General features: G+C 47.1%; 1 protein-coding gene across 1 annotated transcript in view; it reads right to left on the bottom strand.

Annotated features, from left to right (window-relative positions):
- The window catches only part of LOC110521100 (ryanodine receptor 3-like), a 264,957-nt gene that overhangs the window by 75,657 nt on the left and 161,463 nt on the right, over nt 1-27,837 (bottom strand). The window contains exons 48-63 of the mRNA XM_036976224.1: nt 26,974-27,157; nt 21,500-21,605; nt 20,701-20,821; nt 18,754-18,923; nt 15,401-15,621; nt 15,006-15,096; nt 13,742-13,882; nt 7,048-7,211; nt 6,732-6,810; nt 5,426-5,515; nt 4,758-4,892; nt 4,579-4,650; nt 3,960-4,035; nt 1,371-1,494; nt 270-385; nt 95-162 (exon numbers count right to left, since the gene is read on the bottom strand). Coding sequence (XP_036832119.1) covers nt 95-162; nt 270-385; nt 1,371-1,494; nt 3,960-4,035; nt 4,579-4,650; nt 4,758-4,892; nt 5,426-5,515; nt 6,732-6,810; nt 7,048-7,211; nt 13,742-13,882; nt 15,006-15,096; nt 15,401-15,621; nt 18,754-18,923; nt 20,701-20,821; nt 21,500-21,605; nt 26,974-27,157 — 1,958 coding nt within the window. The remainder of the gene's footprint in view (nt 1-94; nt 163-269; nt 386-1,370; nt 1,495-3,959; nt 4,036-4,578; nt 4,651-4,757; nt 4,893-5,425; nt 5,516-6,731; nt 6,811-7,047; nt 7,212-13,741; nt 13,883-15,005; nt 15,097-15,400; nt 15,622-18,753; nt 18,924-20,700; nt 20,822-21,499; nt 21,606-26,973; nt 27,158-27,837) is intronic.

Below are 27,837 nucleotides of genomic sequence, written 5' to 3'. Positions count from 1 at the left end.
GAGAAGGGATGAATCAAGGCAGAGCTTAGAGACCTTATTCCACAGAGTCTACAATTAATTTCCTGTCTATTGTTAAAAGACTGTACATCCATACCTTGGCGAAGAACTTGATTTCCTGATCGTGAGGCGATTTGTCTGTCTTTCCACTGGTGGCCATGGCCTCTGGAAAAACCAAGGTTCAAAGACGTAAACAATTTAAACTAGACACTTAACTAAATTCTCAATTCCATATTTCAAAGCATATTCATCAAATGTCTGAGTGGACTCACCTAGGTGGGCGATGAACTCCTGAGCCGAGTCCACATTCTTCAGCAACCTCTTGAGGAACGTGTAAGCAAACCTCTTCTCCATGGACGATGAGTCTTGCTCCACGTCCTTCAGGCCTCTGCAGAACATCCATAAGATAAGACACAATAGAACTTCATTGATCTAACTAAAACAGTAGTTATTACTGTGTTCGTCAGCTGATTACTGTGTTAGTCAGCTGATTACTGTGTTAGTCTGCTGATTACTGTGTTAGTCAGCTGATTACTGTGTTAGTCAGCTGATTACTGTGTTAGTCTGCTGATTACTGTGTTAGTCAGCTGATTACTGTGTTAGTCTGCTGATTACTGTGTTAGTCTGCTGATTACTGTTTTAGTCAGCTGATTACTGTGTTAGTCTGCTGATTACTGTGTTAGTCAGCTGATTACTGTGTTAGTCAGCTGATTACTGTGTTAGGCAGCTGATTACTGTGTTAGTCTGCTGATTACTGTGTTAGTCAGCTGATTACTGTGTTAGTCTGCCGATTACTGTGTTAGTCAGCTGATTACTGTGTTAGTCAGATGATTACTGTTTTAGTCAGCTGATTACTGTTTTAGTCTGCTGATTACTGTGTTAGTCAGCTGATTACTGTTTCAGTCAGCTGATTACTGTGTTAGTCTGCTGATTACTGTGTTAGTCTGCTGATTACTGTGTTAGTCAGCTGATTACTGTTTTAGTCTGCTGATTACTCTGTTAGTCTGCTGATTACTGTGTTCGTCAGCTGATTACTCTGTTAGTCTGCTGATTACTGTGTTCGTCAGCTGATTACTCTGTTAGTCTGCTGATTACTGTGTTAGTCTGCTGATTACTGTAATACAGTAAACAGGTGATTTTGATCTGAATCTTCAGGCACAAACAGGAGAAACATTTTCAAAGCATTTCTTCTCAGTGGACTTGACGTTCAGGTGGCATCTCTTCCATTTCAAAACATTCAGTGGCCCACTGAACAAGACATGACAGAATGTAAGAAACAGTGAAGGACTGATTGGTTAACTGATTGGTTTCATGTCCTCTGTGGTAACAGACAGATGCAGTATATGGTGAGATAGTTAGGGGGAGAGTCTGACCTGGTGATAGTGTATCCACTGATCTGAAGAAATTTAAAGAGATCTTGGACCTTCTCTCTGTCTCTGTATTTCTCCTTGGCTGTCAGAGTGTCATAGGGCACCAGCAATGGGTGGCTCCCTCCTCCTGAGACAGACAGCAAACACATCAAACAGTGACTACACTTTCACAAACATACAGTATATACAGTGGGGAGAATAAGTATTTGATACACTGCCGATTTTGCAGGTTTTCCTACTTATAAAGCATGTAGAGGTCTGTAATTTGTATCATAGGTACACTTCAACTGTGAGAGACGGAATGTAAAACAAAAAATCTAGAAAATCACATTGTATGATCTTTAAGTAATTAATTTGCATTGTACCCAGCGTTGTACGAGATCTTCAGGTTCTTGGCCATTTCTCGCATGGAATAGCCTTAATTTCTCAGAACAAGAATAGACTAACGAGTTGCAGAAGAAAGTTATTTGTTTCTGGCAATTTTTGAGCCTGTAATCGAACCAACAAACTCTGATGCTCCTGATACTCAAATAGTCCAACGAAGGCCAGTTTTATTGCTTCTTTAATCAGGACAACAGTTTTTAACTGTGCTAACATAATTGCAAAAGGGTTTTCTAATGATCAATTAGCCTTTTAAAATGATGAACTTGGATTAGCTAACACAACATGCCATTGGAACACAGGAGTGTAATGGGCCTTAATGGGCCTCTGTACACCTATGTAAATATTCCATTAAAAATCAGCTGTTTCCAGCTACAATAGTCAGTTACAACATTAACAATTAACAATTTCAAAAACAAGGACATTTCAAAGTGACCCCAAACTTTTGAATGGTAGTGTATATATATATATATATATATATATATATATATATATATATATATATATATATGTACACACCTACAGTGGGGCAAAAAAGTACTTAGTCAGCCACCAATTGTGCAAGTTCTCCCTTTTAAAAAGATGAGAGAGGCCTGTAATTTTCATCATAGGTACACTTCAACTATGACAGACAAAATGAGAAGAAAAAAAAATCCAGAAAATCCCATTGTAGGATTTTTAATGAATTTATTTGCAAATTATGGTGGAAAATAAGTATTTGGTCAATAACAAAAGTTTATCTCAATACTTTGTTATAAACCCTTTGTTGGCAATGACAGAGGTCAAATGTTTTCTGTAAGTCTTCACAAGGTTTTCACACACTGTTGCTGGTATTTTGGCCCATTCCTCCATGCAGATCTCCTCTAGAGCAGTGAGGGGCTGTTGCTGGGCAACACGGACTTTCAACTCCCTCCAAAAAATGTCTATGGGGTTGAGATCTGGAGACTGGTTAGGCTACTCCAGGACCTTGAAATGCTTCTTACGAAGCCACTCCTTCGTTGCCCGGGCGGTGTGTTTGGGATCATTGTCATGCTGAAAGACCTAGCCAAATTTCATCTTCAATGCCCTTGCTGATGGAAGGAGGTTTTCACTCAAAATCTCACGATACATGGCCCCATTCATTCTTTCCTTTACACGGATCAGTCGTCCTGGTCCCTTTGCAGAAAAACAGCCCCAAAGCATGATGTTTCCACCCCCATGCTTCACAGTAGGTATGGTGTTCTTTGGATGCAACTCAGCATTCTTTGTCCTCCAAACACGACGAGTTGAGTTTTTACCAAAAAGTTATATTTTGGTTTCATCTGACCATATGACATTCTCCCAATCTTCTTCTGGATCATCCAAATGCTCTCTAGCAAACTTCAGACGGGCCTGGACATGTACTGGCTTAAGCAGGGGGACACGTCTGGCACTGCAAGATTTGAGTCCCTGGCGGCGTAGTGTGTTACTGAGGATAGGTTTTGTTGCTTTGGTCCCAGCTCTCTGCAGGTCATTCACTAGGTCCCCCCGTGTGGTTCTGGGATTTTTGCTCACCGTTCTTGTGATCATTTTGACCCCACTGGGTGAGATCTTGCGTGGAGCCCCAGATCGAGGGAGATTATCAGTGGTCTTGTATGTCTTTCATTTCCTAATAATTGCTCCCACAGTTGATTTCTTCAAACCAAGCTGATTTTGTTTCTGGTGTCCTTTGACAGCTCTTTGGTCTTGGCCATAGTGGAGTTTGGAGTGTGACTGTTTGAGGTTGTGGACAGGTGTCTTTTATACTGATAACAAGTTCAAACGGGTGCCATTAATACAGGTAACGAGTGGAGGACAGAGGAGGCTCTTAAAGAAAAAGTTACAGGTCTGTGAGAGCCAGAAATCTTGCTTGTTTGTAGGTGACCAAATACTTATATATACTTATATTCCATTATATTCAATTTGCAAATAAATTCATTAAAAATCCTACAATGTGATTTTCTGGATTTGTTTTTCAAAATTTTGTCTGTCATAGTTGAAATGTACCTATGATGAAAATTACAGGCCTCTCTCATCCTTTTAAGTGGGTGAACTTGCACAATTGGTGGCTGACTAAATACTTTTTTTTGCCCCACTGTATATGTATGCCTACATCTTACATAAACATTAACATACACTTCCCACACATACATTTAGCATGCATTATTCCTGGGTGATTACAAGGGACGACGGGCCTTGTGGCTGACTACTCACCTTTACTACTCAGCTCAGCCTTCTTCTTCTTGGCCCAGATGTTGTGGTAGTTCTCTGCTACTACCTCCACCATCCCCTACAAGGGGGAACACACACACACGCGGACATGAAAACAGTCCGTGTTTTGGATGTGTCATGATGAAGCTACTACAGGTAGGGTTTCCTAAACTCAGTCCAAAGCTTGACGAGTTGTTATTTGAATCAGCTGTGCACGTGCACCCGGAGAAAGGAGGGACCGAGGTGGGGAAACCCCAGAACTACAGCAGACCTGAGATCCAATACTATTTTAAATCTTCCAAATACTTCTGAGCGTTTGCTTTGGCCTTTCCTGGATTGGCAGGTGGGCGGGGTTAGTACTTTTGGGATTTTTCTTATTTTTTTCTCATCGGAAAAGGGTATCCTCAAACAAAGCACAACAAATTCCAATAGCATGTGAACCCAGGCCTGGTGTAGAGTGCAGAGCACTACCCATGGCCCACAGCACACGGTACCTGCTTAGTAGCATGCCATCAGATGTTACATTACATCATGACTTCATGACTTGATACAGGGTAAAACATTCTGGAGAACATTGTTCAATAACAACATAAAAACATAGCAATTGTTCCATGACAACAACCTGCAACTCTCTGGATAGAGTACTATTGTTCAGATCCAGTGGTGGTTCAGGGATGAATTCGTTATCGTTGTCCTGTCAACATTAAAAGATAATACAATGAATCATTAAATAAACATCGGTGATATTGATGGGGAAATGTTAGCCATTCAACGTACAGTATATATACACAACCACACTACCTGAGTGGACTCTGAGATCTTGCTTTGTTTCCTGATTAACATGGCCTCTCCCTCCTTGGTCCTCTCCATGTTCCAGCCCAAAGCTAACATACTCCTTAGAGACTCCTTCACTGGCCAGCGGTACGTCTCCCTCTCCTACAAACACAGACACAGCCACACAATGTCCAGTAAATGACCCTTTAAATCAGTCTCTCGTGACAGATTGTTAGCTAGCTACAGTAGCTACTGCGGAGAAAATGTGTTTCTGGATTCTGAGTTTCGCGTTATAGTATCAACAGTACCTTCTCACTGAGTGACAGATTAGGGTTATAATGTCAACAGTACCTTCACACTGAGTGACAGATTAGGGTTATAATGTCAACAATACCTTTACACTGAGTGACAGATTAGGGTTATAATGTCAACAGTACCTTCACACTGAGTGACAGATTAGGGTTATAATGTCAACAGTACCTTCACACTGAGTGACAGATTAGGGTTATAATGTCAACAGTACCTTCACACTGAGTGACAGATCAGGGTTATAGTATCAACAATACCTTTACACTGAGTGACAGATTAGGGTTATAATGTCAACAGTACCTTCACACTGAGTGACAGATTAGGGTTATAGTATCAACAGTACCTTCACACTGAGTGACAGATTAGGGTTATAATGTCAACAGTACCTTCTCACTCAGTGACTTGTAAGGCTTCAGCAGAGGGTGAGTTTTGGCATCATCATCCACGCACTCTCCCATTTTCCATCCCGCTGTCACCTGTAGATCAAGAGTTAAAACATGTTAGTCTAGGAGTTAGGCCATGTTAGTCTAGGAGTTAGGCCATGTTAGTCTAGGAGTTAGGCCATGTTAGTCTAGGAGTTAGGCCGTGTTAGTCTAGGAGTTAGGCCGTGTTAGTCTAGGAGTTAGGCCGTGTTAGTCTAGGAGTTAGGCCATGTTAGTCTAGGAGTTAGGCCATGTTAGTCTAGGAGTTAGTTCATGTCAGTCTAGGAGTTAGACCGTGTTAGTCTAGGAGTTAGTTCATGTTAGTCTGGGAGTTAGGCCATGTTAGTCTAGGAGTTAGGCCATGTTAGTCTAGGAGTTAGACCGTGTTAGTCTAGGAGTTAGACCGTGTTGGTCTAGGAGTTAGGCCATGTTAGTCTAGGAGTTAGGCCATGTTAGTCTAGGAGTTAGGCCATGTTAGTCTAGGAGTTAGTTCATGTTAGTCCAGGAGTCAGGCCATGTTAGTCTAGGAGTTAGGCCATGTTAGTCTAGGAGTTAGGCCATGTTAGTCTAGGAGTTAGGCCATGTTAGTCTAGGAGTTAGTTCATGTTAGTCCAGGAGTCAGGCCATGTTAGTCTAGGAGTTAGGCCATGTTAGTCTAGGAGTCAGGCCATGTTAGTCTAGGATTTAGGCCATGTTAGTCTAGGAGTCAGGCCATGTTAGTCTAGGAGTCAGGCCATGTTAGTCTAGGAGTTAGGCCATGTTAGTCTAGGAGTTAGGCCATGTTAGTCTAGGAGTTAGGCCATGTTAGTCCAGGAGTTAGGCCATGTTAGTCCAGGAGTTAGGCCATGTTAGTCTAGGATTTAGGCCATGTTAGTCTAGGAGTCAGGCCATGTTAGTCTAGGAGTCAGGCCATGTTAGTCTAGGAGTCAGGCCATGTTAGTCTAGGAGTTAGGCCATGTTAGTCCAGGAGTTAGGCCATGTTAGTCCAGGAGTTAGGCCATGTTAGTCTAGGAGTTAGGCCATGTTAGTCCAGGAGTTAGGCCATGTTAGTCTAGGAGTTAGGCCATGTTAGTCTAGGAGTTAGGCCATGTTAGTCCAGGAGTTAGGCCATGTTAGTCCAGGAGTTAGGCCATGTTAGTCCAGGAGTTAGGCCATGTTAGTCTAGGAGTTAGGCCATGTTTGTCTAGAAGTTAGGCCATGTAAAGACCTTACATTCAGACTCTTACACAGGAAAGGCAGCGTTTGAACCTAGTTGTTGAGGTTGCAGTACCTTCTCTGAGGACCATTTGACGTGCGAATGCTCTGCAAACTTGTTGGCGATGTAGTCCAGTTTCTCTGGAAGGGAGATACTAGAAAGAAGGAGGAGACAGACACCAATGTTAGTCCTTCATTTTAATACAACCTAGACATTTAGTGCAGTGGTGCTATTCTCCCTCTGCTCCCATCTTTTAGTTCATGGTGCTGTCATGAGGCTGTGTGTTCTGTGGATCCTGACCTTGGTGTGATAATTAGGGTAATTCACCTTGCAAGGGTTTCAATAAGAGCTATTCAATGTCAAAACCCTCTCTCTGTCCCAGGCCACTCACTTGGCAGTGTTGATGGGTTTGGGGTCGAAGTTGCCGTGTGTGTCCACAGACGCCTGCTTCTCCAGGATGACACCGGGGCTGGCATCCATATAGTCAGGCGGTAATGCCCCAGAAATGGCACTCAGACAGGCCATGGCAGTCTTGAACAGGTCAGAGTCAAACTTCTGTATAGGGAAGACAGAGAAATGGCACTCAGACAGGCCATGGCAGTCTTGAACAGGTCAGAGTCAAACTTCTGTATGGGGAAGACAGAGGGGAGACAACAGAGACAGGTGGAGACAGTGGGTGAGGTAACCAACAGAGACAGGTGGAGACAGTGGGTGAGGTAACAAACAGAGACAGGGAGACAGTGGGTGAGGTAACCAACAGAGACAGGGGGAGACAGTGGGTGAGGTAGCCAACAGAGACAGGGGGAGACAGTGGGTGAGGTAACAAACAGAGACAGGGGGAGACAGTGGGTGAGGTAACCAACAGAGACAGGGGGAGACAGTGGGTGAGGTAACAAACAGAGACAGGGAGACAGTGTGTGAGGTAACCAACAGAGACAGGGGGAGACAGTGGGTGATGTAACCAACTGAGACAGGGGGAGACAGTGGGTGAGGTAACCAACAGAGACAGGGGGAGACAGTGGGTGATGTAACCAACTGAGACAGGGGGAGACAGTGGGTGAGGTAACCAACAGAGACAGTGGGTGAGGTAACCAACAGAGACAGGGGGAGACAGTGGGTGAGGTAACAAACAGAGACAGGGGGAGACAGTGGGTGAGGTAACAAACAGAGACAGGGAGACAGGGGGTGAGGTAACCAACAGAAACAGTGGGTGAGGTAACCAACAGAGACAGGGGGAGACAGTGGGTGAGGTAACCAACAGAGACAGTGGGTGAGGTAACCAACAGAGACAGTGGGTGAGGTAACCAACAGAGACAGTGGGTGAGGTAACCAACAGAGACAGGGGGAGACAGTGGGTGAGGTAACAAACAGAGACAGGGGGAGACAGTGGGTGAGGTAACAAACAGAGACAGGGGGAGACAGTGGGTGAGGTAACCAACAGAGACGGGGGGAGACAGTGGGTGAGGTATCCAACAGAGACAGGGGGAGACAGTGGGTGAGGTAACAAACAGAGTCAGGGGGAGACAAACAGAGACAGAGTGGAGACAAACAGAGACAGAGTGGAGACAAACAGAGACAGGGGGAGATAGCGTGGAGACAAACAGAGACAGGGGGAGACAGAGTGGAGACAAACAGAGACAGAGTGGAGACAAACAGAGACAGGGGGAGACAAACAGAGACAGTGGGAGACAGAGTGGAGACAAACAGAGACAGGGGGAGACAGAGTGGAGACAAACAGAGACAGAGTGGACACAAACAGAGACGGGGGGAGACAGAGTGGAGACAAACAGAGACAGAGTGGAGACAAACAGAGACAGGTGGAGACAGGGTGGAGACACACAGAGACAGAGTGGAGACAGAGTGGAGACAAACAGAGACAGAGTGGAGACAAAGAGAGACAGGGGCAGACAGAGTGGAGACAAACAGAGACAGAGTGGAGACAAACAGAGACAGAGTGGAGACAAACAGAGACATAGTGTAGACAGAGTGGAGACAAACAGAGGGTTGAGGTAACAAACAGTCATTAGAAAGTCCTTCAGACTGTCTGTCACTTTCTCCCTTTCTTTTCTCTCTGTCTCGTTGTCAAATTAAATCAAACTTTATTTGTCATATGTGCTGAATACAGGTGTAGACCTTACCGTGAAATGCTTACTTACAAGCCCTTAACCAACACTGCAGTTCAAGAAATAGAGTTAGAGTTAGATAATAAAATTACAGAACAATAAATAAACTATATACAGGGGTTACCGGTACCGAGTCAGTGAGTGGGGGTACAGGTTAGTAGAGGTAATTTGTACATGTAGGTGGGGGTGAAGTGACTATGCATAGATAATAAACAGTGAGTAGCAGCAGTGTACAAAACAAAAGGGGGGGGGGGGGGGTCAATGTAAATGGTCCGGGTGAACATTTGATTAATTGTTCAGCAGTCTTATGGCTGGGGGGGTAGAAGCTGTTAAGGAGCCTTTTGGACCTAGACTTGGAGCTCCGGTACCGCTTGCCGTGCAGTAGCAGAGAGAACAGTCTGGGTGACTGGAGTCTTTGACAATTTTTTTGGGCCTTCCTCTGACACCGCCTAGTGTATAGGTCCTGACGTGAGTGCTACGGGGTGGTCGTCATTTAGGCAGGTTATCTTCGCATTCTTGGGCACAGGGACTATGGTGGTCTGCTTGAAACATGTAGGTATTACAGATTTAGTCAGGGAGAGGTTGAAAATGTCAGTGAAGACTTGCCAGTTGATCTGTGCATGCTCTGAGTACATTCCCTGGTAATCCGTTTGGGCAAGCGGCCTTGTGAATGTTGACCTGTTTAAAGGTCTTACTCACATTGGCTACGGAGAGCGTGATCACACAGTTGTTTGGAACAGCTGGTGCTCTCATGCATGTTTCAGTGTTGTTTGCCTCGAAGCGAGCATAAAAGGCATTTAGCTCGTCTGGTAGCCTTGCGTCACTGGGCAGCTCGCGGCTGGGATTCCCTTTGTAGTCCGTAATAGTTTGCAAGCCCTGCCACATCCGACGAGTATCGGAGCTGTTGTAGTAGGATTACATTTTAGTCCTGTATTGACGCTTAGCCTGTTTGATGGTTTGTCTGAGGACATAGCTGGATTTCTATAAGTTTACAGATTAGTGTCTCTCTCCTTGAAAGCGGCATCTCTTGTGTTTAGTTCGGAGTGGCTGTTGCCTGTAATCCATGGCTTCTGGTTGGGATATGTACGTACGGTCACTGTGGTGACAACGTTGTCGATGCACTTATTGATGAAGACAATGCCATTGGATGAATCCCAGAACATATTCCAGTCTGTGCTAGCAAAACAGTCCTGTAGCGTAGTGTCCGAATCATCTGTCCACTTCCGTATTGAGCGAGTCACTGGTTCTTCCAACTTTAGTTTTCGCTTGTAAGCAGGAATCAGGAGGATATAATTATGGTCAGATTTGCCAGATGGAGGGCGGGGGAGAGCTTGGTACGCGTCTCTGTGTGTGGAGTAAAGGTAGTCTCAAGTTTTTTCTCCGGTTGCACATGTGACATGCTGGTAGAAATTAGGTCAAATGGATTTAAGTTTGCCTGCATTAAAGTCACCGGCCACTAGGAGTGCTGCCTCTGGATGAGCATTTTCTTGTTTGCTTATGGCCTTATACAGCTCGTTGAGTGCGGTCTTATTAATGCCAGCCTTGGTTTGTGGTAGTAAATAGACGGCTACGAATAATATAGATGAGAACTCTCTTGGTAGATAGTGTGGCCTACAGCTTATCATGAGGTACTCTACCTCAGGTGAGCAATACCTCGAGACTTCTTTAAAATTAGACATTGCGCACCAGCAGTTATTGACAACAAGACACACACCCCCGTCCCTCGTCACGCTGATGCGTGGAAAACACGACTCGGTGAAACATAAGACACGACTCGGTGAAACATAAGATATTACAGTTTTTAATGTCCCGTTGGTAGGATAGTCTCAACCATAGATCATCCAATTTATTCTCCAGTGATTGCACGTTGGCCAATAGAATCGATGGTAGTGGTGATTTACTCACTCGCCTCTGAATCCTCACAAGGCACCCTGACCTTCTCCCTCTGTATCTCTGCCTTTTCTTCACGAGAATGACAGGGATTTAGGCCTGGTCTCCGGAAAGCAGTATATCCTTTGCGTCGGACTCATTAAAGAAAAAATATTTTTCAGTTCAAGGTGTGTAATCGCTGTTCTGATGTCCAGAAGCTCTTTTCGGTCATAAGAGACGGTAGCAGCAACTTTATGTACAAAATAAGTTATGAACAATGTGAAAAAACAAACAAAATAGCACAGGAGCCTGTAAAACAGCAGCCATCCCCTCCGGCGCCATAATATCTCCTGCTCTCTTAGACATGGGTAGTTGGGTCAAAAGAGGACATGTCTGCTCCTGCAGGGAGAGAGGGGAGCATAACAAGGAAGAGAGAGAGAGAAAAATAGAGAAAGAAAGAAAGAAAGACAGACAGACAGACAGACAGACAGACAGACAGACAGACAGACAGACAGACAGACAGACAGACAGACAGACAGACAGACAGACAGACAGACAGACAGACAGACAGACAGACAGACAGACAGACAGACAGACAGACAGACAGACAGACAGACAGACAGACAGACAGACAGACAGACAGACAGACAGACAGACAGACAGACAGACAGACAGACAGACAGACAGACAGACAGACAGACAGACAGACAGACAGACAGACAGACAGACAGACAGACAGACAGACAGACACAGACAGACAGACAGACAGACAGACAGACAGACAGACAGACAGACAGACAGACAGACAGACAGACAGACAGACAGACAGAAAGAGAGACAGACAGACAGACAGACAGACAGACAGACAGACAGACAGACAGACAGACAGACAGACAGACAGACAGAGACAGAGAGAGAGACAGACAGAGAGATAGAGACAGAGAGAGAGAGCAGAAACACACTGCAGAGCCAGAGAGCAGTGATCTGTCACATTCTCATAAATTATTAATATTTCAGCCACACTTTAGCTCTGTTCACAGTCTCTCTCTCTCTTCTGCTTCCTAGAGAGACACACTCAGACTCTGGTGATTTAAAAAAACCTCAGTCATAATAAAAGCCTCAGTCAAACAGTTACTGAACCTGGAAACAGAACAACAGTTACTGAACCTGGAAACAGAACAACAGTTACTGAACCTGGAAACAGAACAACAGTTACTGAACCTGGAAACAGAACAACAGTTACTGAACCTGGAAACAGAACAACAGTTACTGAACCTGGAAACAGAACAACAGTTACTGAACCTGGAAACAGAACAACAGTTACTGAACCTGGAAACAGAACAACAGTTACTGAACCTGGAAACAGAACAACAGTTACTGAACCCGGAAACAGAACAACAGTTACTGAACCGGGAAACAGAACAACAGTTACTGAACCTGGAAACAGAACAACAGTTACTGAACCTGGAAAGACAGGTTTCTTAAAACACACAGTGATTAAATTGAGCAGGGACCTATTTGCCAGGATCCGGGCCCTTTCGTGGCATGAAAAAAAAATATTCAGCCCGCGCCTGATATTGTAAGAATTGTTTTGGGCTCAGGATTATAACTGATGTTTTTTAGATGGAAACCAGTCAGACATAAAGTCATGTACCGTAAGACTTTAAGCCTCCATTAGCATTATACAAAGTGCCTTCGGAAAGTATTCAGACTCTTTGACTTTTTCCACATTTTGTAATGTTATAGCTTTATTCTAAAATGTATTAAATAAATACAAATCCTCAGCAATCTACACACAATACCCTACAATGACTGAATGCAAATGTATTAAAATTCTAAAACAGAAATACCTTATTTACATAAGTATTCAGACCCTTTGCTATGAGACTTGAAATTTAGCTCAGGTGCATCCTGTTTCCATTGATTATCCTTGAGACAGTTCTACAATGTGATTGGAGTTCACCTGTAGTAAATTAAATTGATTGGACATGATTTGGAAAGGCACACACACATGTCTATATAAGGTCCCACAGTTGACAGTGCATGTCAGAGCAAAAACCAAGCCATGAGGTCGAAGGAATTGTCTGTAGACCTCCGAGACAGGATTGTGTCATGCCACAGATCTGGGGAAGTGTACCAAAACATTTCTGCAGCATTGATGGTCCCATCATTTTTAAATGGAAGAAGTTTGGAACCACCAAGACTCTTCCCAGAGCTGGCCAGACGGAAGCTACTCTTCAGGAAAAGGCACATGACAGTCCACTTGGAGTTTGCCAAAAGGCATCTAAAGACTCTCAGACCATAAGAAACAAGATTATCTGGTCTGATGAAACCAAGATTGAACTATTGGCTTGAATGCCAAGAGTCACGTCTGGGGGAAACATGACACCATCCCTACAGTGAAGCATGCTTGTGGCAGCATCATGCTTTGGGAATGATTTTCAGTGGCAGGAACTGGGAGACTAGTCAGGATCGAGGCAAAGATGAATAGAGCAAAGTACAGAGAGATCCTTGAGGAAAACCTGCCCCAGAGTGCTCAGGACCTCTGACTAGGGTGAAGGTTCACCTTCCAACAGGACAACGACCCTAAGCACACAGCCAAGACAATGCAGCAGTGGCTTCGGGACAAGTCTCTGAATGTCCTTGAGTGGCCCAGCCAGAGCCCGGACTTGAACCCGATCTCTGGAGACACCTGAAAATAGCTGTGCAGCAAAGCTCCCGATCCAAGTTGACAGAGCTTAAGGGGATCTGCAGAGAAGAATGGGATAAACTCCCCAAATACAGGTGTGTCAAGCTTGTAGCGCCATACCCAAGAAGACTCGATGCTGTAATCTCTGCCATAGGTGATTCAACAAAGTACTGAGTAAGGGGTCTGAATACGAATGTAAATGTAATATTGCAGTTTTGGGGTATTGTGTGTAGATTTATGAAGGAAAAAAACAATTTAATCAATTTTAGAATAAGGCTGTCACGTAAAAAAATGTGGAAAATCTCAAGGGGTCTGAATACTTTCCCGAAGGCGCTGTACATGTAAAAGCAGTCCTGAGGGAGAACGAAGGGTCTGTAGATTACACATAACAGTATCATCCGTACCTTTGTTGAGAGCGAGTCGAATATTCCCCAGAAGAGTTTTTTGGTGAGCAGCAGTTCTTCCTCTGAGGCCATACCGGAGCTCCCCAGCCCCGAGGGAAGACAGTAGTACTTCCAGCTCTGCTCATAGTGTTCAGTCAGCAGCTGGAGGAAACACAAAAGGAAAAGTCCGTATCCCGCTGCTGAAACCCTTCTAGGTAGTAGCTACTAGCGGAAAGTAAGATGATGAGAGGAAATTAAGATGAATCGTTTTGGTGGTGGGTGGTCAGAAGTTGGAGGAAATAAATTCTGAAAAAAGTTAACATATCTCCATCCCACTGATGCTAAATTCAGGTATTTGTACCCCTGTGTTCTTCCAAACTGCTGGAAGTATTCACGTCAATATCCTATTAAGATTCTGTAAATGAACGTACATGAAGGTAAAAGTCTGGTTCCTGTTTAAATGAATTTTCTATGTACAGTATGTACTCGGAATGTACTTGAACTAGATACCGTGTTATCAGCTAGGAGTGAGACAGATGTGTCATCAGACAGAGGTCACACCTACAGTATATCAGCCCCCCCCCCCACCCAGGGGAAAGAGAGAGACAGGAAACTACAACTAGAAGAAACTGAGATGAAGAGGGGAAGTGAAGACTTCTTGTTTATGTGAGCGGAGGGAGGGAGAGGAGGGAGAGAGGGAGGGAGAGGAGGGAGAGAGGGAGGGAGAGGAGGGAGAGAGGGAGGGAGAGGAGGGAGGGAGGGAGGGAGGGAGGGAGGGAGGGAGGGAGGGAGGGAGGGAGGGAGGGAGGGAGGGAGGGGGTGAGGGAGGGAGGGAGAGAGGGAAGAAGAGGAGGGAGGGAGAGGAGGGAGAAAGGGAGGGAGAAGAGGGAGAGAGGGAGGGAGAGGAAGGAGAGGAGGGAGGGAGGCTAGGGGTGTCAACCGAGCTGTTCTCACCCATAACAACAAGGGGGGGGGGGGGGGCTAGTGTTGACAGGCCCCTTACAGTACCCTGTGAGAACGGGATCTTACCCTGAGTGGCATCTTGCAGTACTCTGTGAGAATGGGATCTTACCCTGAGTGGCATCTTGCAGTACTCTGAGCATGGGATCTTAACCTGAGTGGCATCTTGCAGTACTCTGTGAGAATGGGATCTTACCCTGAGGGGCATCTTGCAGTACTCTTTGAGAATGGGATCTTACCCTGAGTGGCATCTTGCAGTACTCTGTGAGAATGGGATCTTACACTGAGTGGCATCTTGCAGTACTCTGTGAGAATGGGATCTTACCCTGAGTGGCATCTTGCAGTACTCTGTCAGCAGGGGAACATCGAACACCAGACGTCTCAGCAGCTGTTGCATCATGGAAGGGCGCAGGTGTCTGTAGGGCAGCAGGTGGAAGAGAAACATGTGATTGACACATACAGTCAAATATGAGGATATCTCAGGTTGGAAAATAATACTCTGACTAGTAATTCTGGAAAACCAGTGAATTTTGTGAAAATTATTGGAATTTTGCAACCCTAGCTTTGACCTAAAGCTACCACAGCTACATATTGGTCGACAACTGAAAACCCAATAGTTACAGGAGACTCCAGGGCCTCAGCAAGGCCTTAGAGGTCCACGGAGGGGTTTTAGAGAACTGAGAGGTTCATAACATGGTGTGAGTCTTTGTTAATACTTACTTGCAGATGGCAAGCAAACACTCCTCGATAGAGTCTCTTTGGGCCTTGGTGAGGGAGCGTCCCTTGGACAGCCGATAGATAGTGTGGAGGGTAGAGTCAATGAGCGCTGCGTAGTGCTCCGTGCCTGAGAACTGGTCAGCACACCTGGTCAGCAGGGGAAGCAGGGCCGAACCGATGTACCTGTTCATGGCCAAAGCGGTCTCTGTGGTGCTTAACACATCCTAGAGCCAAGGGACAGAATTACATGAATGAGAGCGGATAGACCAGTGGCCATCACCAACACTGGATTTCTTGACTCAAATCCTTTGAGTAGGTTTATTTATTGCTCAGTTTCTCCCTAAAGCATCAATACAGTGCCCACAAACTACTGGTTCTGGACATCTACAGGAGGTTATGTGTTCCAACCTAGCACTAACCCAGCCGGTTCAGCTTAACAACTAATCATTAGAGCTGGGCTGAAAGAAAAGCCTGCCAACCCAATAGCTTTCCAAGACCAACGGTTGGTGACTGACTGACCACTGTAAACAAACAACTAAACACCGTAAACAGCAACTAACCACTGTAAACAACAACTAACCACTGTAAACAACAACTAACCACTGTAAACAACAACTAACCACTGTAAACAACAACCAACCACTGTAAACAACCAACCACTGTAAACAACAACTAACCACTGTAACCAACAGTAGTAAACAACAACTAACCACTGTAAACAACAACTAACCCCTGTAAACAACACCTAACCACTGTAAACAACAACTAACCACTGTAAACAACAACTAACCACTGTAAACAAACAACTAACCACTGTAACCAACAGTAGTAAACAACAACTAACCACTGTAAACAACAACTAACCACTGTAAACAACAACTAACCAATGTAACCAACAGTAGTAAACAACAACTAACCACTGTAAACAACAACTAACCACTGTAAACAACAACTAACCACTGTAACCAACAGTAGTACACAACTACTAACCACTGTAAACAACTACTAACCACTGTAAACAAACTACTAACCACTGTAAACAACACCTAACCACTGTAAACAACAACTAACCACTGTAAACAAACTAATAACCACTGTAAACAACACCTAACCACTGTAAACAACAACTAACCACTGTAAACAACTACTAACCACTGTAAACAAACTACTAACCACTGTAAACAAACTATTAACCACTGTAAACCACTACTAACCACTGTAATCAACTACTAGCCACTGTAAACAAACTATTAACCACTGTAAACCACTACTAACCACTGTAATCAACTACTAGCCACTGTAAACAACAACTAACCACTATAAACAACTATTAGAGAGAATCTCAGCACGTGAAGTACGCAACCATACATCAAGAGACTGTTTGGTTCCCCCTGTGAGTCAGATGATATCCCTGAGGCCACGGTGACCCCTAAGGCAGACTGTTTGGTTCCCCCTGTGAGTCAGATGATATCCCTGAGGCCACGGTGACCCCTAAGGCAGACTGTTTGGTTCCCCCAGTGAGTCAGATGATATCCCTGAGGTCACGGTGACCCCTAAGGCAGACTGTTTGGTTGCCGCTGTGAGTCAGATGATAACCCTGAGGCCACGGTGACCCCTAAGGCAGACTGTTTGGTTGCCGCTGTGAGTCAGATGATAACCCTGAGGCCACGGTGACCCCTAAGGCAGACTGTTTGGTTGCCGCTGTGAGTCAGATGATAACCCTGAGGTCACGGTGACCCCTAAGGCAGACTGTTTGGTTCCCCCTGTGAGTCAGATGATATCCCTGAGGTCACGGTGACCCCTAAGGCAGACTGTTTGGTTCCCCCTGTGAGTCAGATGATATCCCTGAGGCCACGGTGACCCCTAAGGCAGACTGTTTGGTTCCCCCTGTGAGTCAGATGATATCCCTGAGGTCACGGTGACCCCTAAGGCAGACTGTTTGGTTGCCGCTGTGAGTCAGATGATATCCCTGAGGTCACGGTGACCCCTAAGGCAGACTGTTTGGTTCCCGCTGTGAGTCAGATGATAACCCTGAGGTCACGGTGACCCCTAAGGCAGACTGTTTGGTTCCCGCTGTGAGTCAGATGATATCCCTGAGGTCACGGTTACCCCTAAGGCAGACTCTTTGGTTCCCTCTTTGAGTTAGATTATATTCCTAAAGTAGACTGTTGTAGCAGGTATTGAGATAAATGGGGACTGTCAGCATCACTTTCTCTCTCTCTCTCTCCCAAAGGATTATGGGTAGATACAATTACAGAGGTCCGTCCCATGGCGATGGTCTCCCATGGCTACAGCCTCTGTGCCAGCATGGGGAATACTACTCCTCTCCCTCAGGACGAGACAGAGCTGGGATGAAAGCAGTTTTATCTCCCTCTTCAGAGGACGATGAGTAAAGAAGACCATGAGATCCAACAGACTTTTCTCAAATACATCAGAGAGAAGTTTGTTGTGGTGGATCCTCATTTAACTTGATTCACATGGAGAAACAGCAGTCAATATTTATCCAGTCAAAATAACAACTCATCAACTCTGTGATTGTTGTCAGTAGAGTATTTTGATAAACATTTTGTTACACATACAAGAAGTCAGTACACACTATGGTGAGAGGATTAATTAATATATATATTGATTGATTGGTTGATTGATATATGAATGTTTGCTGTGTTTTCTCATTGACTGACTGACAGACCGACGACAGACAGAATGAAGGCTCACTCCTACTCACACCTATTAGCTCACTGACTGACTGGTTCACTCACTGACTGACTGGTTCACTCACTGACTAACTGGTTCACTGACTCACTGACTGGTTCACTGACTGACTGATTGACTGACTGGTTCACTCACTGACTGGTTCACTGACTGGTTCACTCACTGACTGGTTCACTGACTGACTAACTGACTGACTGGTTCACTCACTGACTGGTTCACTGACTGACTAACTGACTGACTGGTTCACTCACTGACTAACTGGTTCACTGACTGCCTGGCTGACTGACTGGCTTACTGACTAACTGACTGACTGACTGGTTCACTGACTGAGTGGCTGGCTGACTGGATGAGTGGTTCACAGACTGGCTGACTGACTGGTTCACTGACTGGCTGACTGACTAGTTCACTGACTGACTTGCTGGCTGACTGACTAGTTCACTGACTGACTTGCTGGCTGGCTGAATAGTTCACTGACTGACTTGCTGGCTGACTCACTGAATGACTGACTGCTACATTGATTGACTGTTTCACTGACTGGTTCACTGAGTGACTGAGTGACTTACTCATTGACCTATTCACTGACTGGCTCACTGACTGGTTTACTGGCAGAAGGACTGATAGATTGATTTGTCTCTCCTACTCACCGTGTCCAGGGAGGCGGAGGCGCGGAGGTCAGGCAGGAAGCCCACCTCCAACAGGTGTAGCAGAAAGCTCTGGTCCTCCACGCCGTACACACGGTCCAAAAACAACACCATGGGGGCCTTGTGGTCCGGACAGAAACTAGCCGACATGTCTGGCTCTGTCACACTACCGTCTGGGGGTGGAGGAGGAGGTAGAGGAGGAAGAGGAGGGGGTAGAGGAGGAGGTAGAGGAGGAGATAGAGGAGGAAGAGGAGGAGATAGAGGAGGAAGAGGAGGAGGTAGAGGAGGAGGAAGAGGAAGATGAGGAGGAGGTATAGGAGGAGATAGAGGAGGAGGTAGAGGAGAAAAAGGAGGGGGTAGAGGAGGAGGTAGAGGAGGAGATAGAGGAGGAAGAGGAGGAGGAGGTAGAGGAGGAGGTAGAGGAGGAGGAAGAGGAAGATGAGGAGGTAGAGGAGGTGGTAGAGGAGGAAGAGGAGGTGGTAGAGGAGGTAGAGGATGAGATAGAGGAGGGGGTAGAGGAGGAGATAGAGGAGGGGGTAGAGGAGGTGGTAGAGGAGGAAGAGGAAGAGGTAGAGGAGGAACAGGAGATAGAGGAGGGGGTAGAGGAGGTGGTAGAGGAGGAAGAGGAAGAGATAGAGGAGGAAGAGGAGATGGTAGAGGATGAGATAGAGGTGGAGGTAGAGGATGAGATAGAGGTGGAGGTAGAGGAGGAAGAGGAGGAGGTAGAGGAGGAGAAGGAGGAGGAGATAGAGGAGGAGGAGGAGGAAGATGAGGAGGAAGGGTAGGTAGAGGAGGAAGAGGAGGAGGAGGAAGGGGATGTAAAGGAGTTAGAGGAGGAACAAGTATGAGAGGAGGAAGAGGAGGAGGAGGAAGGGGATGTAAAGGAGTTAGAGGAGGAAAAGCAAGTATAAGAGGAGGAAGAGGAGGTAGAGAATGATGAAGAGGTAGAGGAGTAGGAAGAGGAGGAGGAAGAGCAGGTAGAGGATGAGGAGGCAACAAAAAATAAACCAATTTATAGAAGAGGTGAGAGGGAGTTTAGTCGTTCCACTAACACAGCATGGTGTAAATGGAAAGATAAGAAAGGAGAAGTGTAGAGCTCAATAAGGTGTCACATAGAATTATATGTAACATATCTACCAGGTTTAATAGACGATGGGAAGAGAAACACGTTATCTGAAAACGCTGAGTGTGTGGAGAGCAGACTAGGACAAGCAGAGAGAAGTCATTGGAAAAAAGACATTTACAGTGTAATGAAGGATCTCTTGGGAGAATACTTCACTGTGGGAAACAGATTATATGAAGGGAGAGAGGTGGCAGAAGAAGTTCACTCAAGTAAGAGAGATACTGTATGCTTTATCATTAGGATTTATCATGAAGAAAATTGAAAATGGGAAAGGTTGATTGGATTTTTGCCTAAGAAGTCTATAGTTACTTCTCCACTACAAACACATTTTCCGTGCTGCGACTTCATATACTATAACCAAACATGACAACTATTAGATAAAGTACAAATTGGTTAAGCGAAGACCTTGCAGTCTGCAGTATTTCTTTTTCAGTGGAAACACGGACTGAGAAATGGTTAGAGGCCTACTCCTCAAGGTGAAAGCAGACAACCCAATCAGGAAAATGTAAGAGCCTTTACCTCATACGGCTGACAGATTTCTGTTGTAGCCCAAGATGTGGCTGTGAGTGGAATAGGATATAAAAGCCGTGGCACCACCAGATGAACCTTCTACTACAGTGTAACATGTGTTTACCATTAAAACACAGCAGGGTCTTGCTGACTAGAAACACATTGTTTCCATGCTTCTTCACCATTCTTAATCAACAGAGTAATGTTTCCGAACAAAAATGTTTCCGAACCAAAATGTTAGTTTAAAAATGTTTTGATACAACCAGTACATGTTAAAATAGGACATTAATCTGAGCTCTTTAGTCATTGGGTCCTACCTTTATTGACAATGGGCATCTTGAGTGGTATACTGATGATGCCCACCAGGTCTGTGGTAGGAACCAGGGAGCGCAGGATGGCCCGGATACGCAATGCCTCACCTTTACCCTTATTGATCAACTGAGAGAGAGGGGAAGAGAGAGGGGGGAGGAGAGGAAGAAGGACGGGAGAGAGGGGAGGGATAGGGAGAGGGAGGGATAGGGAGAGAGATAGGGAGGGAGGGAGATAGGGAGAGAGGGAGAGAGAGAGAGAGGGAGGGAGGGATAGGGAGGGATAGGGAGAGAGATAGGGAGGGAGGGAGGGATAGTGAGAGAGGGAAGGATAGGGAGAGAGAGAGGGAGAGAGAGAGGGGGAGGGATAGGGAGAGAGGGGAGGGAGGGATAGGGAGAGAGATAGGGAGTGAGAGAGAGCGAGCGAGAGCGAGCGAGCGCGTGAGAGAGAGAGAGAGCAGCACAGTGCATGGAGGACTGTGAACGGAGCTGAAGTGTATCTGATAATATGTTGATGATGGATCTTGGGGGTGAGGGCAGCATGCCAAACAGACAGAAGACAGGAGAAAGACGAGGCACTGATCTAACTTCTGCAGCTGTGAAGAAACCATAAACTTGCTCAGGGTCACCAGAAACATTAGCCCTCAACACATCGTTTGTCCGATAACTCAGGACATGTTTGGACAGTTGTTTCTTTTTTTTCCGTTGACCTTGATGTTGTTTCTCAAGATTGTATCTCAATGAGACTATCATCAATAAACAGAGGTTTGATAATAAAATATAAAGAATAAAAGGTGTTGTCACTCACGTGCATCTCAGGGGCGCAGCGTCCCAGCAGGTCAATAAGGGCAGAGTAAAAGGACATGATGGCGTTTCCTGTGTGGGCAACCTCTTCCTCCTCATCCTCACCAGACCTAGGACACAGATAAACAAGTCCTTTCTAAATGAGTTGAAAGGTCATCTCTAGATGTACGGCTAAATTCCTCCCTAACTGAATTAATAAAGCTCATGGTTTTAAAAAGCTCCATAGCAGATTGTCAGATTCCACTTCCACCACCTCTATACATCTGCATTTCTTGTAAAGGAATTGAATTGAAGCTCAACTTTGAAATTAAAGCTCAACCATGAATTGAAGCTCAACCTTGAAATTAAAGCTCAACCTTGAATTGAAGCTCAACCTTGAAATTAAAGCTCAACCTTGAAATTAAAGCTCAACCATGAATTGAAGCTCAACCTTGAAATTAAAGCTCAACCTTGAATTGAAGCTCAATCTTGAAATTAAAGCTCAACCTTGAAATTAAAGCTCAACCTTGAATTGAAGCGCAACCTTCAATTTAAATCTCAACCTTGAATTGAAGCTCAACCTTGAATTGAAGCTCAACCTTAAATTGAAGCTAAACCTGTCACGACTTCCACCAAAGTCGGTCCCTCTCCTTGTTCAGCCGAGGTCGACGTCACCGGTCTTCTAGCCATCGCCGATCCACCTTTCATTTTCCATTTGTTTTGTCTTGTCTTCCCACACACCTGGTTTCAATTCCATCATTACATGTTGTGTATTTAACCCGCTGTTCCCCCCATGTCCTTGTCCCGAATTGTTTATTATAGTGCTTGTGCACGTTATGCTGGTGTTTAACGGGCTTTGTTTACTCATTGATTTATGGTTCTGTTTACGGTGGTTTTGTTTATTAAACTGTGCCGATGGAAATCAGTTTTTGCTCTCATGCCTTCTCTGCCGCCAGTATGCACCCTCTACAGGACTCCGGACTAAACTGACGGGGTCAGCAGGAGCAGGTACCCCGGGTATAGGCGTGGAGGAGCGCGTCCGGGAGCACGTAGCAATGCTCCACCATCTTGGCACCGCCATGAACCGCATTGTCCAGACAATGGACCACTAGGAGAGACAGGGAGTTCTCCCAGCACCTCCACCAGCACAACCGGGGTCTCCACTACACGCCCCTTCTTCTCCTGGTCCCAGTGGGATTCGTCTCTCCTTTCCCCAGGAATACGATTGGATGGCTGCGAACTGCCAGGGGTTCCTGTTGCAGCTGGACTTATACCTGGCAACGGTCCACCCGGCTCCTTCGGGCCGTGAGAGGGTGTCCGCCATCGTCTCGTGCCTCACCGGGAAAGCACTGGAGTGGGCCAACGCCGTGTGGAGAGAGGAAGATGCGGCATTGGACCAGTTTGAGGAGTTCACTCGCCGCTTCCGGGCAGTCTTCGACAACCCGCCCGAGGGTAGAGCGGCCAGGAGCGCCCAGGCTGCCGGCGCGGGATGGAACTACAGGGCCCTAATCGACCATTATTGATGCAGTCTGCTGGAGGATGTCCATTGGGATTTGGCCTGCAGAGACACCACCATCAAATTCGACCAGCTGGTGGACCTGTCCATCCGGCTGGATAACCTGCTGGCTACCCCTGGACGTTAGATCAGGGTCTGTTCGTTCCATCCCCCCGCACTTCCTCTCCGATACCCATGGAGCTGGGAGGGGCAGTGCACAGGGAGACCGGAGGGGACTACAGCTCGTGCACCATCTGTGGCCGCAGAGGTCACTCTGTCGGTCGGTGCCGGATTGGTTCCTCTGGGTATCGAGGCAGCAGGCAGGGCGCTCATGCGTCACTCCGGGTGAGCCAGCACCATTCTCACCCAGAGCCCTCTGTTACACATATGTTTGTGTTTGTCACTTTTCCTGATTTTTCCCCGCATTCCCAGCATAAGGCTGATTCAGAAGCGACAGGGAATTTTATGGATAGATCGTTCGCCCATAGTTTAGGGATCCCCATTGTTCCCGTGGCTGTGCCCTTCCCCGTTTACGGCTTAGATAGTCAACCATTAGGGTCATGGTTGATTAGGGAGGCCACCGCTCCTCTGGGCATGGCGACGCAGGGGTGCACAAGGAGAGAATTAGTCTCTTCCTTATTGACTCTCCTGCATTTCCCGTGGTGCTAGGCCTACCCTGGTTAGCGTATCATGACCCCACTGGTTCTTGGCCACAGAGGGCTCTCACAGGGTTTGAGTCAATGCATGAGGTGCGCTTCTTCACCAAACTAGATCTCAGGAGTGCTTAACCTGGTGCGTATCCGGGAGGGAGACGAGTGGAAGACGGCTTTCGGTACCACCTCAGGGCACCATGAGTACCTCGTCATTCCGTACAGGTTGATGAATGCGCCATCAGTCTTCCAAGCCGGGATTTTCAGGGACCTGCATGGGCAGGGTGTAGTGGTGTATATTGATGACATTCTGATATACTCCGCTACACGCGCCAAGCATGTGTCCCTGGTCCGCAGGGTGCTTGGTCGCCTGTTGGAGCATGACCTGTACGTCAAGGCTGAGAAATGCCTGTTCTTCCAGCAGTCCGTCTCCTTCCTAGGGTATCACCTCAGGGGTGGAAATGGAGAGTGACCGCATTTCAGCCGTGCGTAATTGGCCGACTCCCACCACGGTAAAGGAGGTGCAGCGGTTCTTAGGGTTTGCCAACTACTACCGGAGGTTTATCCGGAGTTTTGGTCAGATAGCGGCTCCCATTACCTCACTGCTGAAGGGGGGCCCATTGCATTTGCAGTGGTCAGCTGAGACGGACAGGGCTTTTAGTCACCTGAGGGCTCTTTTTACCTCGGCTCCCGTGCTGGCCCATCCGGATCCCTCTTTGGCGTTCATAGTAGAGGTGGACACGTCCGAGGCTGGAATAGGAGCTGTGCTGTCTCAGCGCTCGGGTATGCCACTGAAGCTCCGCCCCTTCTTCTCGAAGAAGCTCAGCCCGACGGAGTCGAAACTATGATGTGGGGGACCGGGAGCTGTTGGCTGTCGTCAAGGCCTTGAAGGCGTGGAGACATTGGCTTGAGGGGGCTAAACACCCTTTTCTCATCTGGACTGACCGCCGCAATCTGGTGTACATCCGGGCAGCGAGGAGACTGAACCCTCGCCAGGCAAGGTGGGCCATGTTTTTCACCCGTTTTGTGTTCACCCTTTCCTACAGACCAGGCACCAAGAACGTGAAGGCAGACGCATTGTCTCGGCTATATGACACAGAGCTGCGGCCCATGGATCTGTGACGACTCTCCCACTCTGTCTGCTGTATTCTGTCTTTGTTCTTGTTTCCTTATTAGGATGCCGGTGGGCGGAGTTGGGAGGGTCGTCAGCTACATGGGAAACACCTGGGCCAGGTGTTTCCCAGGATGAATAGACCTCGTCCACATTCATGGAGGAGACTCTCTCCATGCAGACACCTTTGTAGATTGTGTTGTGCTTCTTGGTGGCCTTTTGTTTGTTTGCTTTGGCACCTTTCAACACCCTGCATTATCTCATTCATGCATGCAAAACACTCACTTACACTACTGATTACTGATTACACACACCATTGTATATTTTCCTTAGTTGCTTTAGTTAAATAAATATATATTTATTATCTCCACGTTGTCTACCTTTATTACGGGCTTTGAGACGGTTCGTGACAGATCCCACTCCCATACTCCCCGCCCCCGTCCAGTGTCCCGCCGGGCGTCTCTACGTCCCGTCTGCCGTTCGTGACCGGTTGATCTATTGGGCCCACACGTCACCCTCCTCTGGTCATCCTGGGTTCAGTCAGACAGTGCGCTGTTTGAGCAGGATGTACTGGTGGCCTACCTTGGCTAAGGACGTGAGGGTTTATGTTTTCTCCTGCTCGGTGTGTGCCCAGTGTAAGGCTCCTAGGCACCTCCCCAGAGGGAAGCTACACCCCTTACCCGTTCCACAACGGCCTTGGTCGCACCTGTCGGTGGATTTTCCTACCGATCTTCCTCCCTCACAGGGTAACACCGTGATCCTGGTTATTGTGGATCGGTTCTCTAAGTCCTGTCATCTCCTCCCTCTGTCCGGTCTCCCTACGGCCCTACAGACTGCGGAGGCCTTGTTTACACACGTCTTCCGGCACTACTGGGTGCCTGAGGATATAGTGTCTGATCGAGGTCCCCAGTTCACATCTAAGGTCTGGAAGGCGTTCATGGAATGTCTGGGGTCTCGATCAGCCTTACTTCAGGTTTTCACCCCAAGAGTAACGGGCAGGTGGAGAGAGTAAACCAGGATGTGGGCAGGTTTCTGCGGTCCTGTTGCCAGGACCGGCCGGGGGAGATGGCACAGAAATCGCTTCGCCACTCCTCCACTAACCTCTCTCCCTTCCAGTGCGTGCTGGGGTACCAGCCGGTTCTGGTGCCTTGGCATCAGAGTCAGACCTAGGCTCCTGCGGTGGACGACTGGTTCAGACGGAGGAGACATGGGAAGCTGCCGTGTTCACCTTCAGCAGGCCATGCTGTGCCAAAAAGAGAACGCAGACCGTCACCACAGTGAGGCCGGGTCCGGGTCTGGCTCTCGTCCCGAAATCTGCCCCTCCGCTTGCCCTGCCGGAAGCTGGGTCCGCGGTTTGTGGGGCCATTTATAGTCCTGAGGAGAGTGAACGAGGTTTGTTATAGGTTACAGCTTCCCCCAGATTACCGCATTAACCCCTCGTTCCATGTGTCTCTCCTCAGGCTGGTGGTGGCTGGTCCGCTCCAGGAGTCTGAGGTGCGGGAAGTTCCTCAGCCACTTTTGGACATAGAGGGTTCCCCGGCGTACTCTGTTCCCTCCATACTGGATTCGAGGCATCGGGCGAGGAGCCTTCAGTATCTCGTGGAGTGGGAGGGGTACAGTCCGGAAGAAAGGTGCTGGGTTCCGGTCGAGGACGTGTTGGACCCTTCAATGCTGCAGGAGTTCCACCGTCTTCGTCCGGATTGCCCTGCGCCTCGCCCTCCGGGCCGTCCCAGAGGCCGTTGCCGGCGTGCTGCCGGATCAGCGCTGCTGGAGCCGCACGTCAAGGTGGGGGGGGGTACTGTCACGAATTCCGCCGAAGTCGGTCCCTCTCCTTGTTCGGCGGCGTTTGGCGGTCGACGTCACCGGTCTTCTAGCCATCACCGATCCACCTTTCATTTTCCATTTGTTTTGTCTTGTCTTCCCACACACCTGGTTACAAATCCATCATTACATGTTGTGTATTTAACCCTCTGTTCCCCCCATGTCCATGTCCTTGTCCAGAATTGTTTATTCTAGTGTTTGTGCACGTTATGCTGGTGTATAACGAATTTTGTTTATGGTTCTGTTAATAGTGGTTTTGTTTATTAAACTGTGCCGATGGAAATCCGTTTTTGCTCTCCTGCGCCTGACTTCTCTGCCCCCTACACAACCTTGAATTGTCTTCCATATTCCTTCCACTACTCAATTATCCTATGTTAATTAAAGGTGTCATCTCATGGTGAGTGATTGAGAGATTGAATTACCCAGAAGGTTCTCCATTGGCTGTACAGGGCAGGTCCAGAGCAGGGTCCTCAGATATCTTAATGGCTTCCAGCATGGCCGCCAGCAGACCGTTGCCCCCCTCTCCTCTCAGAGCGGGACCAAAACACTCGGGGCGCCTGATCAGCAGCTTCACCACCGTGTTAGAGTTCTCCTCTACACTCTCACCTGCAGGGAGAGAGGGATGGAGGGGAAAGGAATCAGGGAGGGATGGAGGTGGGGGGTGAAGGAGCCAGGGAGGGGGAGGGAGGGGTGGAGAAAGGAGGAGAGCGGCAATTAGGAAAAAAGGAAGGGAGAGAGGTAGGGAGAGAGGGAGAGAGGAAGGGAGAGAGGCAGGGATAGAGGTAGGGAGAGAGGCAGGGATAGAGGTAGGGAGAGAGAGAGGGAAAGAGGAAGGGAGAGAGGTAGGGAGAGAGGCAGGGATAGAGGTAGGGAGAGAGGAAGGGAGAGAGGCAGGGAGAGAGGCAGGGAGAGAGGCAGGGATAGAGGTAGGGAGAGAGGTAGGGAGAGAGGTAGGGATTGGGAGAGGTTCATTACTAATTTACATTGTATAAGATTAAATAGCCAATCCACCACCAATGGTTTATCCACTTCATCCTCAGAGAGTAACTGGACTTAAAAGATCTCTCTCTCTCTCTCTCTGGCCCTCTCCCTCTTTATCTCTATCTCTCTCCCTTTCTGTCTCTCTGGCCCTCTCCCTCTTTATCTCTATCTCTCTCCCTTTCTGTCTCTCTGGCCCTCTCCCTCTTTATCTCTATCTCTCTCCCTTTCTGTCTCTCTGGCCCTCTCCCTCTTTATCTCTATCTCTCTCCCTTTCTGTCTCTCTGCCCCCCCTCTCTTTCTCTCTC

This window comes from Oncorhynchus mykiss, chromosome 4 (assembly GCF_013265735.2).
Source record: "Oncorhynchus mykiss isolate Arlee chromosome 4, USDA_OmykA_1.1, whole genome shotgun sequence".
Classification (NCBI taxonomy): Eukaryota; Metazoa; Chordata; class Actinopteri; order Salmoniformes; family Salmonidae; genus Oncorhynchus; species Oncorhynchus mykiss.
The sequence above is the reverse complement of the archived record's forward strand: the minus strand, read 5'-3'. Positions and strand labels throughout refer to the sequence as shown.